The sequence below is a fragment of the Antedon bifida genome, chromosome 5 (genome assembly GCF_963402885.1).
Source record: "Antedon bifida chromosome 5, ecAntBifi1.1, whole genome shotgun sequence".
Lineage (NCBI taxonomy): Eukaryota > Metazoa > Echinodermata > Crinoidea > Comatulida > Antedonidae > Antedon > Antedon bifida.
Genome location: NC_136230.1, coordinates 24446964 through 24460460, shown reverse-complemented (window position 1 = coordinate 24460460; position 13497 = coordinate 24446964). Strand labels below are relative to the sequence as shown.

General features: G+C 35.8%; 1 protein-coding gene across 1 annotated transcript in view; it reads right to left on the bottom strand.

Moving 5' to 3' along the window:
• LOC144843628 (E3 ubiquitin-protein ligase HERC2-like) overlaps positions 1-12921 on the bottom strand; it is a 55044-nt gene extending 42123 nt beyond the window's left edge. The window contains exons 1-15 of the mRNA XM_078700497.1: positions 12834-12921; positions 12024-12131; positions 10301-10418; positions 9296-9496; positions 8432-8648; positions 7293-7553; positions 5798-6083; positions 4999-5163; positions 4270-4464; positions 3622-3773; positions 2874-3031; positions 2061-2177; positions 1450-1621; positions 592-865; positions 35-235 (exon numbers count right to left, since the gene is read on the bottom strand). Of these exons, the coding sequence (XP_078556623.1) occupies positions 35-235; positions 592-865; positions 1450-1621; positions 2061-2177; positions 2874-3031; positions 3622-3773; positions 4270-4464; positions 4999-5163; positions 5798-6083; positions 7293-7553; positions 8432-8648; positions 9296-9496; positions 10301-10418; positions 12024-12107 (2601 nt within the window). The 5' untranslated portion in view covers positions 12108-12131; positions 12834-12921. The remainder of the gene's footprint in view (positions 1-34; positions 236-591; positions 866-1449; positions 1622-2060; positions 2178-2873; positions 3032-3621; positions 3774-4269; positions 4465-4998; positions 5164-5797; positions 6084-7292; positions 7554-8431; positions 8649-9295; positions 9497-10300; positions 10419-12023; positions 12132-12833) is intronic.
• Positions 12922-13497: the final 576 nt, after the last annotated feature.

Genomic DNA, 13497 nt, shown 5'->3' with positions numbered 1-13497 from the left:
TTATTGAATAATAACTGGAAAATGTTAGGCTTACCTGTAACCGGAGAAGATTTAGGCCAGCAACTGCCATGCACTCTTTCTCTTGGGGTGGAGGCCAATCACTGTGCCCCTCTAGGCCTTCACACACACGCTGTAGTAACAAATCCAGCTGCTCAAATGTGTTCTTTGTCACATGGGTTACAAAAGGTACTCGTAATGGAATAGACCAGTTACCACTTAAGGTCCATGCGTAACTCTGAAAAAAAAAATGTTTAGTTATCTAACTATCTATTTACAAATAAATTGTTGCAAATGTTTGATTTGCTTATTATTTAAAAATATAATTTAAATCAAGCCTGTAGCTAGGAAATGTATAGGGGAAGGGAACAACCCTAACTGTAGTTTATAGCCTAGGCTACTTTGGTTAAATGTTTGGTGAGAATTCCTCTCTAATCTATGCCTAGACCTAATGTCCAAATCATACACTGGGACTTTACTCACTACTAATACTACTTTGGGGTTGTGACTATACCTAAGAAACTATGGTATACAAAATGTGCTTTTTTTCAGAATTCACAATAAAAGAACCTTTTTTTAATTAAAAATATTCACCTGTGCATTTCCAGAAGCGATTCCAGTGATAGATTTTCCCTCCAGTGCTGACAGCAGAACTGGTTCTGTTTGGTATTGCTCGGTGCATTCACCCAACTGGCCTTGGTCATTCCTTCCCCAGCAGTATATTTGACCAGTGTCCAATAGTACAAGGGTGTGTGTTAGACCAATGCTCATGTCTATAGCCTTCTTGCCATAGAGACCTTCGACCATCTTAGGATAGCGTTGATGTTCTTCATTGCCGTGACCTAGTCTGTATCCATCTCCCTTTCCCCTATAAAAAAAATTGACAACAAAGAAACTATTATTATTATTTGATTTCACACACAAGCTTGGTCCCACTAGGTTGCATGGTAATTCGACCAATCACGATGTGATGGATCACCAGTATAAAAATAAACAAACAAAAACCAAAACTGCCACTTGTGATTGGTCAACTCACATGCTTTTCGCTTATGTCCTTGAATTGCGTCTTAAAAGAATGTAATATGTAATACAGTAGAACCCCTTCTTTGGAACACCACTATTAATAAGGGGACTTTTGCCAGAGAAAAGAAGGAGTGGCGATTTATTTTTTACCACTACAGCAGGAGGTTATCTCTATTAAGGGTCTTTCACACCTGTTCCGGCACGGTTCCGGTCAGGCGAATCGAACATCAATGCGCCAATCGATATGCGCGTAGCCGTGTGAAAACAAAACATTGGCGTTCGATTAGATTTTTCGGTGCGGGACCGGAACCGTGCCGGAACAGGTGTGAAAGACCCTTTAAAGGGACACTTTGCTGGGCCTTGAAGGGATTGATAATTAATAGCACATACACAACAGGAAAATTACGCTTAAATCATACAAAAACTTACCATGTAAATACATAGCCAGGTTTTGTAATAGCAGCTGAATAGTGATGACCGCAGAAGACTTTAGTGACCTCGTGACCTATGAGTTTATCAATAATTTTGGGAACTTTTAAACTTTCGTTGTTACCATGACCTAACTTGCCAAAGTCGCCATCACCACACGAGTACACCGTTCCTGAAAAAATAATACAAATAAAAAAAACAAAAAAATGGATTATCAAATATCGTTTGTTATACACATTTATGCTCAACAACTATGTGCATCACATAATGTGGCCTGCATGCAATGTACACATAAATCACTTTATTTATTGAAGACTTATTTTTAAGTCTATTACAAATGTCTGCATACTGGAGAGTGACTCATCATAATTCATGCTCACAATGGATGGTTTTGGATTTGGACACTTTCTGGATTTGATAAATCCACAAACATTGCCATAGTAATCACAGGTACAATACAGTAGAACACTTCTATTAAGGGGATACTTTCTTGTGAAATGACAAGAGGAAACATATGTTTTAACACTATGACTTTTGAGAAAACACGCCTATTAAAGGGCATTTTGTTGGGTTCAACTGCAGCGCTATAAAATACCTATCTCTGAACAAACCTTTGTCTGTTACAATGAGTGTATGTGAATCAAGCAGCGAACCACAGGCAACGTAGGTCACAGTGTGACCTTTTAAACTGGATACAACCATTGGTGTTGTCTGCTCATCATCATTACCTACAAGAGAAGTAATTAACACATCATAAATCACAAACCGTTAATTGTTCATTATATTTTATATTCGGAAAACAATTTTATTATACATGCCTGTCTATTAATAAATTATGTTTACTCATGTGAAATATTAATGTATTATCTAAATTTGTATGTAGATTTATAATTTGTATTATGCTTTTGAAAGAAGCCATCATTATTTATTGACAAATTATGTACATATTCTGGGCCAGAGGCCTATATATATATGAAAACATTTCCTGTGCAAAGGGGGCAAGACAAGTTCTGTAACCTTTAATGTCTTCTTCAATTTTAAGGAGCAAACTTCATAGTTGAAGGCTACTGCTCCACTAAGGGTCCCATTGTGACATCGGCAGCCAACTACGGCGCCAATTCGTCTGTCCACGACAGTGTGTGTGTATGAATGAACTAGTACACCGGGGTAACCCCCTACTCGTCTCGAAAGATGTACTAGGTTCTTTAAAGTGCACATGAGCCAGATGTACACTGGACCTACGGTTTATAGTCCTTATGCGAGAAGACTTGTTCTACCACCAGAACCATGGAGCGAGTGAGCCTCGAACCCTTGCCAATGTTATGGCTATGGATTTCGGTTCCACTGTCTTAACTGCTCGGCCACACTCACTCACTCACTCACAGCTGTAAAATAAGCTGTTTAAGTATACAGTGTTTACTCACCATGTCCAAGGCGACCAAAGTTTCCCCTACCCCAGGTAAACAGCTCCCCATTCACAGTAACAGCAGCACTGTAATTTCTTCCACAAGCCACCTGCACTACTTGTCGTCCTGACTGTTTGTTTGGTAGAGATGAAATCAATGTAGGATTTTCACACGAGCTATAAAGAGAAGCAGTATATAATATAGAAAATTGCAATAAATATTATTTACCAATTAAAATCATTCTATTTTTTTAAGTCAGACACAAAGCAAAATAAAACAAAAACAAGTAAATTCAATTATGGGAGATAAATTTGTATAATATCGTATAATCAAGGCAATTTAGCAGTATGCTGAGCTCCCGAGATCAAAGGGTTTATCTGTGGCTGCGAAGCAATCAGTTCCACGCCCCTTAACAGACACCGCGCCACAGAGAATATGTACATAATACAGTACTGTTGGTATTTGTCGCAGCCAGACATAAGATCAAAGGACTGTTACGAGTTCCTATCTTGAAAAGGCGAACTCAGTGTCCTGCTGTTAGATTGCCTTGGTATAACCAATATGAAAACTACAATATAGAGCAGAACCTCTTTAAAGGGGACACCTTTGGCCCAACAATGTTCCCTCTGAATATGGGTTGTCCATATTGCTTCTGTTTAATAGTTTCACAAAAAAGTGTTCCCTAAATAGTGGTGTCCCAAAGGAGGAAGGAATCTTTTTAAATTGTAAAGGTGTTTCCTTATCATTCGTGTGATAAAATACTTACTTCACGTTACCATGTCCCAGCCTCCCGCCATCTCCATTTCCCCAGGAGTACACAAGGCCGTCAGATGACAATGCAAGATAGTGGCGGCCTTCTGAATGACCTGCTATCTGGGTTACAGATACATCTTCTAATCCTTGCACTAACTGTACAGTCTGTGAACAAAATGAAGGAGATGGTTAATTTGATCGAGAAAACAGTAATGTGTAATTACCATACAGACACAGCTCACTCTATACCAATAACAATTAACAGTAGTATTACTCCTTATATGACATGGCCATTTATTGTGGGCATGCAGGGAAGGTTGGCCGTGTTTTTCTCGCTATTTACAGTACCTCCGCACAGTTATGATTGTTTATAAGTTCATACGATGACCGACAACATATCAATTGACATGGCCTAACTTGTTTCTCGGTCATAGCAAATCGAAAAATTAATAATTATACAATAAAATTAATTAAAAAAGCAGAAAAGTGTATTTTAGATTGTAAAGCTCTGTCTACACTATTAAACTTTATGTGACAACAAAATTTGATGTGCCCATAGAAGGTCATGATGATGTCATATTACTACCATATTTGGGTACAACACACTAGTTTGATAGTGTAGATAGAGCTTTATACTAACACTTTGCATTTGTAAACTTACTTTTGTGTCTTCATTTGGTATTTGTTCATAAACTTTTCCAATTCTGCTGAGCAGAAGTAGGCTTCGTTCAGTGCAGCGCATCTGTACGATTCCAAGGTCTGTAATACTCTCCATCAGCTGAGGCTGATCAGATGGCCCTATCCCTTTCACTGCTCCTAGGCCATATATTTCTTGGTTACCAGCTTGGCTAAGGGTCTACAATAGACAATCAATCAATTAATTGACATTATAAGTGATAAAAATGTTATTATTATAGTTATATTTTAAAATGCAGGATCGTTATCTCAGCTTAAATGCCTCTATGCCTTGCATACAAGAAGAAAGGCAACAAAATTGTGATTGTAAAATATACACAATAAATTAAATTTTTTAATAGCATTAAGAGAGAATGTATTCTTTAAAAAGATATTTACTAGGTCAAAGTTGATGAAAAGTTGAGACTTTCACTAGACTACAAAACAACAAAACAATAGAATGTTCTTACAAGCTTAATCACCAATGACAGTGGTGGGTTTGTAAAGCTCTGTCTACACTTTATGTGAGGTGCCCATATATGGACATGATGATGTCATATCACTACCATATTTGGGCATATCACTACCATATTTGGGCACACTTCACACTTTTTTTGTCAAATTAGTTTGATAGTGTAGACAGCTTAAAGTATGTTGATTAAAGCATTTGCAACTACAGTACTAATGGTTGTGAGAATGTTATTCCAAGCCTTACCCCTTGGTTTTGTGGTGGTGGTGCATACGCCATACAGAGTCGGTCAAGGTGTGACATGATGATGACAGCAGCTTGGCGTAGATCCACGGAAGCATCATCATCATCTGGAATTGTTAAGTACCGAAGAAAGCATTCCGTTGGACTAACGATTCCTCTGCTTGTGAACTAATAATTAAATTGAAAATAAATTCACAGAATATACAGTAGAACTTCTATTAAAGGATACATTTAGGGCCCAAAAAAAATTCAATTCACTTTTATTTCAGACAAACTGTCCATATGAAACATATACATACAATAAAAAAAAATACAAAGAATTATGTGACAACTGTCATGGAGAAAGGACCAAGAATCATCTGTTGACATATAGTGCCTCTTTCCACTTAATGAAGGGTTGGTCATAGTGTTCACGTGTTAGAGTGTTCACGTGTTAGGGTGTTCACGTGTTAGGGTGTTCCTTAAATAGGGATGTCTCAAAGACTGTAGTACTTGTCATGGTCATAAAATAAATACTGAAAATTTCACATATTTATCACATGTGACACTTGTATTATAGACCATAAGCCTAATCTAACATACATATGTGACACTGTATTACCAAATTTGCCTATGATACTGGATAGATAACGCCATATGTTGATTTACAGGACAGATTGCTTTGATCATGTTTCTGTTTAATTTATGTATTATTTAATAATTCAACATTTACATTTATTAATTTCTATCAATGGTAAACAATACAATGAATGTATATGAAAAAACGGAACAAAAATGGTAGTAACAATATTATTTTACTTACAACATTTCCTTTGACAAGATCAATTAATTTATTCTTAGGACTTGGGATGGCCTGGAACCGTCTGAGTAGGGGTACTAAAGGTGCAGTTGTCCCCCTTGAACTGCTTCTATTGTCAGGCTCTTGGCCACCGCTGTCCCATAGCCTTAGAAGGAGTAAGACAGCATCAAGAAGGTGCGTCATTGTGCCTCTTTGTATAGCTAGCTCTAGCAGTAGGGCTAGCGCCATGTGTTGGTCGTACACTGGGATGATGTCATTTCCTTTTGCACTAGCACAGGCGTTCAGATCACTGAAAGAAATTCATTTTACATGTTAGTGGAGGTGTTTTCCTAAAATACCAGGTGTCTTAAGCCTGTTTTCCTGTCGATCGTTAAATTGCGTTGAGTTTAAAATCGGGGGTAAAAATCAATGTTAAAAATCGTTAAAATCTGCAATCGTTAAAGTTGACCAATCAAATGGTCCACAAATTATTTTGCAGTTTGTGAAAAATAGGTACGCACTGACAATTTTCGAATTTTTACAACACAACAATGTTTTTCACCTTTTTTGTACACTTTTAGGGTCTAAAAAACCAATTAAATTTAATGTTTGTCTTTAGTGTAAGCCTGGATTAAGATATCAACGAAAGCATGTCCTAGGCTGGGTTGCAGCATCCCGTAACTTTTTCAATTTTCATGCAGGCCCGGCTGCTTGTGGCCAGCCTTGGTTTCGTAATACTTCACGTCCGCGTGTCTCAGCAACGCTCGAGAGAACCAAGAAACTATGAACAATCACGATGTGTAAATATAAGCGGTCTGGCTCGATCATCGTTATTTTACTCAACGCAACTCAATGTAACTTAACGATTGACAGGAAAACAGGCTTCAAAGTTCAAATCCTTGCATTGTGTGTGTATGGCACGGCATGTGTATGTTTACGCAAGAATTGCCACCTATTAGGACACTAATTATATAAAATGTCACCTATTTGAGGCAGTAATTAGTAATTGGCAATTTTAGCCAAGTTATACTTTTGAATTTGTTATTTTTGGTATCAATAAAGAAACTATTTAAAACTTTAAAAATTGTCTACTAGAGTAGAACAAAATGATTTTCTTTATTATATTTAAACTTATTTAATTTAACTTTACAATCACAATTGTGTTATGTTAGATGCCAAAACTTGAATAGCGAAAGCTGATTTATTTGGTATTTTTTGTTACATTTGTAAATGACATTTCTATATTATGTTACATATGTTATAAGTGACACAGTATTTACACAGATATTGGATCTGTGCTAAACAATGTCTTGATTATAAAGAGGTATGAGAACATTCACAAATTTGAATGTTTGTTTTGATTATGGCATCAACAACAAAAATGGCAAGAAAGACATTCTGAATTCCTTAACTGTGACTGTACGAATGGAGTGACGAAAAATATAAAAAATAAACTTATGTCACTATCTATGCATGCCACCTCTGCTTTTCCAAAAATTAAACCAATAAAGTTACTAACCCAACAACAACACTTTTCAAGAATTCGGTAGCCTTCTCCACGACCTCAGACCACACACTTGACATAGATGAATCATCAAACAGTGTGGCTTCCGGTAGAGACTGCAGAGCCTCAAGAGCATCATGCAGTAACTCAGAGCATAGGTCAGAATCCTCTCCTGATCTCCATGCTCGTCGCAAGAAGGCGAAAGCAAATGATAATGCTGTCCTTGCTCCTACTCTAGCCAGGGAAGTGGTGGCCTTCTCTGTTATCTTTTTAGGTCTAAATGTAAAAACCAAAAACTCCTGTGTTATTCTAAACTGTAATTTTTTTTTTACAGAGTAAATAAGCATTTACTACTATAACTACCTAATTTTAATAAGAGATTAGGCCTTGTCTTTTGACAATTGCAGATGTGCTACAAATTGCCCTCCTCAACACATTCAGGACTGCTGTAGGTGTGCTTTTTTTTATCTTGGTGTGAAGATTTACTAATTTTAAGCCATGTAAATGACATACTTCAAAGGCATTTTAGGAGTTTGTTTGTGTGCTGTTTGTGCTTTAGTGTGTAGATACTAATTTTAAGTGTGCTGTAAATGGCACATCTCAAGGGCACTTCAGGAGTTTGTTAGGTGACTGAATGCACTCACACAGTTAAATAGACAAGGCCTGGGAGGTTTTGATCTGCGACAACGACAACATATACATTGATGTGTCGCCAGTCGTCGTCTGGACCTAAACACCACCAAAATTGTGATAAGGTTTAGAGCAAGGAAGAATGTCTCAACTCCCTTACAAGCGCAAAATTAATTAAAATGACCTGTCTCTAGGTTGTCGTAAATCGGAAGCCCTCTAAATTAATTAATAAAAGGTCATTCAACTTTGACAGGAGGATAATCAATTTTTTATACTGTAGATATAGAAGTACATTTTTTTATTTTGAAACGATAAGATGGGGAAATTGTGAGAATGAGAAAAAGTCACCCAAACCGAGATTAGAACCTTGAACCTTCTGCTTAATACGCAGATGTCCTAGCCATTAGACCACTGGGGCTTTATTTATTTATATAAAGCTCTGTCTACACTATCAAACTTTATGTAAAAAAATATGATGTGACCATATATTTTTTGTAGTGTAGACAGAGCTTAAGGCAACTTACAGTTTAATGTGCTTAGATGTTGTCGTTGACTGAACCATGTTCACAGCAACCGTGATCTGGTCTGGATTGTGTCGAGAGAGGGCGATGAAGTACCTCTTGAGAACCATCAGGCGTTGATGTAAGTGAATGGAAGAGATCGTGGTGAGGGCAGCTTGGCACGCTAACTGATGCTGCTCATATAATAATGATGATAAACATTCTTTTAGCTGACTTGAATCTAAACAAAGACAATAAAGACTAGTTTTTGAGGATCTGGTAGTAATGGATGAGTAATGTATTAAACAATAAAGATGTATGTATTGTCAGATCACCCAAAGAAAAAATAAAGATGAATAAAATCAAACTTTGAATAGGCTAGTTGTAGATTTAATTAAAGATGTATTGTCTCCCCCCCCCCCCCCCAAAACATGAAAAATGAAGATAAAAAATAAAATCAGACTTTAAATAGGCCATTTTGCAGTTTTTAGTTATTCAATTCTGTAAAAAGAAGCATATGTATAAAAAGACAAAAGAAACATTTAATTTTAACCAAAAACCATTGTCTGACATACAATTCAAGTATTTTTTGCTTTAAATTACATTTTTTCAGGTAAATAATTGTTTCTTCAATCAGTTTTTGGTCAAAGTGAATAACTATTATGTGACATTAAAATATTTCGCTTATAAAAAAAGACAAGTTAAAAAATTTAATTTAAACCCCAAAAAAATCATTGACTTCCAGACAAAGTTAAATTTGAGTTATTGAATCCGAGATATAACTTTTTAAAGATATGGTCGCCCAGTATTTAACAAGAACTCCAATTAATGATTCTGAAACATTAGCGCGGCATTAACCATGAGACTCCTGTTTTTGTGTGCACCTACCTGGTTGCCGTCCCCATGTCCAGGATTCTGTAAAAGACACAGCGGGTGATGGAAGCTTGTTCTGTTCTTCTTTACGTTCTTTCTCTTCCTGATCGAGTTCCTGACAAAAAGGACAGTTACAGCCATTGTTTGGACCGCAAATGGAATTGCAGCAGCTACAAGGCAGTAAACGTAGACCACAGTAGTATTTTCCACTTTCACCTATCAGAAATTAATAATTTAATAATAAAAATTAAAGATAAATTCATACTGTCCTTGTAAAACAGGTGTAATAGTGCATGACTGCATATCAAATTGCAGCCGCCATCTTGTTGGTTCCCTATCCATGAAGAATTATTTTTCTAATGGCGATAACATTAGAGTCCGCCCTCTAGCCAATATATATTAACTTGATGGAATAGACATAAACATTTCCAAAATTAAATAAAAATTTTTCTCTTAAAAAAACAAACTAGTCTTCCTTCCCCCCTAGTCTCCCTGTCACTTTCATTGCACAATGAAAAATAGAAAATTTGAAAAATTGTATTGTATCAAACCACTAAGTAATAAACTTTGATGGGCGTCAACTTCTTGACATTGTTATTGTTCTTTACCAAACAGCTTTTTTTAGAAGAATAACAAACAGACTTCCAATTCTATCTAATTCACATCTGCATAAATTGTAACTTACTTGTAACAAGTTGTAACCAGGATTTATTACATACTTATTCACGCATACGCGAACAGTGAGAAATCTTGAGAGAAAGCATAGTTGCGAGCTACAGTATTTAATTACTATCAAATTGGTCACATTCATGCACGCAGTAACATCTCAAAACAGGCCTCTCATCATGTTTTCCAACGGACCTGTGAAATCTCTGGAGATTTTCCTTGAAATTGTCTTCACATTTATGCAAACCTGGTTACAAGTTGTTACTTTTTGCAGGTGTGAAAAGGGTATTATTTGAATTTTGAAATTGTTTTGAAAACAAAATTAACTTTATCCTAACAATTTCTTTAACATACCTTTTTTAGACGGTACCCCTGTCGCGTTTAATATTACTTCTGTATTATCAGTGATCACTTCTCCATCTTTCACTAATTCATTCCATAGTCGACTTAAACCATCAATACAGAATACAAGCTGTGGAATTAAAGAAAGTATATAATTAAATCAGGTATTATAGAGGTGGGAGGAGCAAGTGGATGGCTACTGTAGTAACATAGAGGTATTATCAGGCCTTGTCTTTTAAGGCGAGCGAGTGCGATCACTCACCTAACAAACTCCTAAACCGCCCTTGAGGAGTGCAATTTACAACACACTTAATAAATTTGGTAAACTTCTACACACCAAAATACAAACAGCACAACTACGGCCCCCCTGAATGTATTGAGGAGTGCAAATTGTAGTACACCTATAATTTTCAAAAGACAAGGCCTGTATTATTATTATTATTTATATGATATCTCTATATACGGCTTTACCACGTTGAAACATGGTTCTCATCAGATCAACGAAGTTAAGCAACCATGGGCCTGGTTAGAGCTTGGATGGGAGATTATCAGGTGCTGCATATGGAGCTGGGGTCCCGTTACGCGTTTGAAATCAGCACTGCTGACTCTTATGGCAGCCCATGCATTTAGTATGTATCTCAGACGTATTGGCCCATGACTTTCTTTTGGTCAATGTGGGTACTGGACAAGAGAAGCCCTTGATCAATGATAAGACCAAAATGCTAGTTTTCATTTTATTTTATTCATCCAAAAAAAAAAAAAATAATTATAAAACATGTCAATGATAAAATGCATAAAAGATGAAAAGGATCAACAACAAAAAGCTAAAAGCTTGTACAGGGTTGAAGACCTAAAATATTAATTAAGCAATAACGCCACATTTTAGTGTGACATGCAAAAAAAAACAGAGTTCCAAGAAAAATGCCATTGAAGTAGAGAGAAAATAGTGGAATGGAAAATAAAGAAAATACTATAATAAAATTGTTAAATAAATATATAATTTGAAACCTAAATAAAGCTTAGTGAAGAAAGAATTTCCAAAGGAAAAACACAAACAAAACCAGCATGGTGATTGGCCTATCACGAAACAATAGGCTGATGAGTGGGAACCAAGCCAAGTTCTGTGTGTTTACACAAAGATGTTAAAGATGTATTGTTTCCCAAAAACAATAGTTAGAAATGAAGATTAATAAAATCTTTGGACAAGCCATGTTTTAAATCAAGTTATTCAATCACTTTAGGGTATTTCACACCTGTTCCGGCATGGTTCCGGTCCAACGAAGTGAACATCAATGTTTCGTTTTCACGACGCTTCACACGGCTATGCGCAAGTCGATATGCACGTAGCCGCGTGAAAACGAAACATTGACCTTTGATTGGTTTTTCCAGCTCTGGACCGGAACCGTGCCGGAACAGGTGTGAAACTTTAAAATGACCCTTTATGTATGGAAAGAATCTAACAAAACAAACAACAATGATTAAATTTTCACTCATAAAAATATTTAATAATTTAATCAAAAACGCATTGCCTACTTTTGGCTATAAATTACAGTTTTTTTCTTGTAAATAATGTTTTCAGATCTAATTGTTTGGTCAAAGTGAATAACTATTATGTGACATTAAAATGGTAAAAATAATGTTTAAAAAAAAAATTACTTTTTTAGTGGAACAATACTTTACTTACTATACTATATTTTTATTCTGAAAATAAATATGGTATGTAGGGCTACAGTACCTGAATATCAGTTTTCAACCATTTTGAATCTAATCGTTGCTGCGTATGCAAGATAGCCTTACTCTGGATTAGGCCTACACTCATGTTGCTCTATCTTCCAGTACACATCTTTAAAAAAGAAAATAATATAAATAACCAAAGTATTATAAAATCAAACTATATCCCGCTGGCACAGATTCTAGCTAGGGGGAATATTCTCTGTCATTCATTTCAGTTCAACCATTCATTCGTTCATTCATTCATTAAGAAATGTTTTATTGTACTGTACCGATTAGAAACGCATTGAATAAACCAGTATCTACTAGAATGCATGTCAGTAGTGGGTAACTAGGCTATAATAACTTTCTTAGACCTAAGTTATACTTATTACACTTATAATAATATAAATAGGAGGGCCTCAATCAATAAATAACAAGTAGGCCTATTAGGCCTAGACCTTTTTTTTCTTTTAAGAATCAAGTTATCAATTAAGTTAGTTAGCAGCTGGGTAATAAGCCTAAAAGGCTAGTAAATAATAGTTTATTCGATCTCAGTCAGGTTATATTAGTACCCACCCACGTTTAGCCTTTACACCAGTAGGAATAATTTTCCTAGGCCTAGGTTGGTAGGACGTATATGACGGATCGTACAGTATATAACCACATAATATGTGATTATAGCACGGTTCGGACGCAACGACAGGTGCCAAGCTAGGCCTAGCCCTTTAAAAGGGAAGGTCAAGAAAACGAGTTTTATTTGTTTCTTAGAATATATTTGTCACTAGTTTACCAATTAGATTTAAATCATAAAAACAAAAGAAAGTATCACTACCTCTTAATTATAATGTAATGTCCGTCATTCCGTTTTATATCGTATTCATTTCTGCTATTCAAGGTAAAAACCCAGAATTAGATATCGCGACGGGGCGAATGATGGCGACGACTGAATGATCGCATGTGCCGGACAATGAGGGGGTGATTCATCTTTTAAAAATAATTATCTCTTTTCATTCAAAGCTAGCTTTTATCAGGCTATAACAACTCTGCTTTTTTTTTCATCCATAAAAATCATCAATTGGAGAGCTGAGAGGAATTTACAACTCTTTAATCGGAAAGACAAATGACTACTAAATATGTTGCGCATTATACTTTTTAATTAATTTTATGTGTTGTGTTAATCCCTGGTTAATGGTACCGTTATGTTCTCTTCTCTTCTTTTTTATTTTTGGGGGGTCATTGTGAGACAAGTTTAACTTCTAATTTTGATCCCTAAAATGGAAAAAATGACCATTTTAAAATAAATATTTATTGAACTTGAAGACACTAGGCAACCTTCCTTGAATTGAAATTGAGAACCGGCCCTTATCATATCTTTCCTTTTTTCGCGTACCGTAAATATTTTAATTGTAACCCTGGGTTATTATTCTTTGATTGTTTTTTAGGGTGGGTTACTATTAGAAACAAGGGAGTTACTATTAGAGTAGTGGGTTACTATT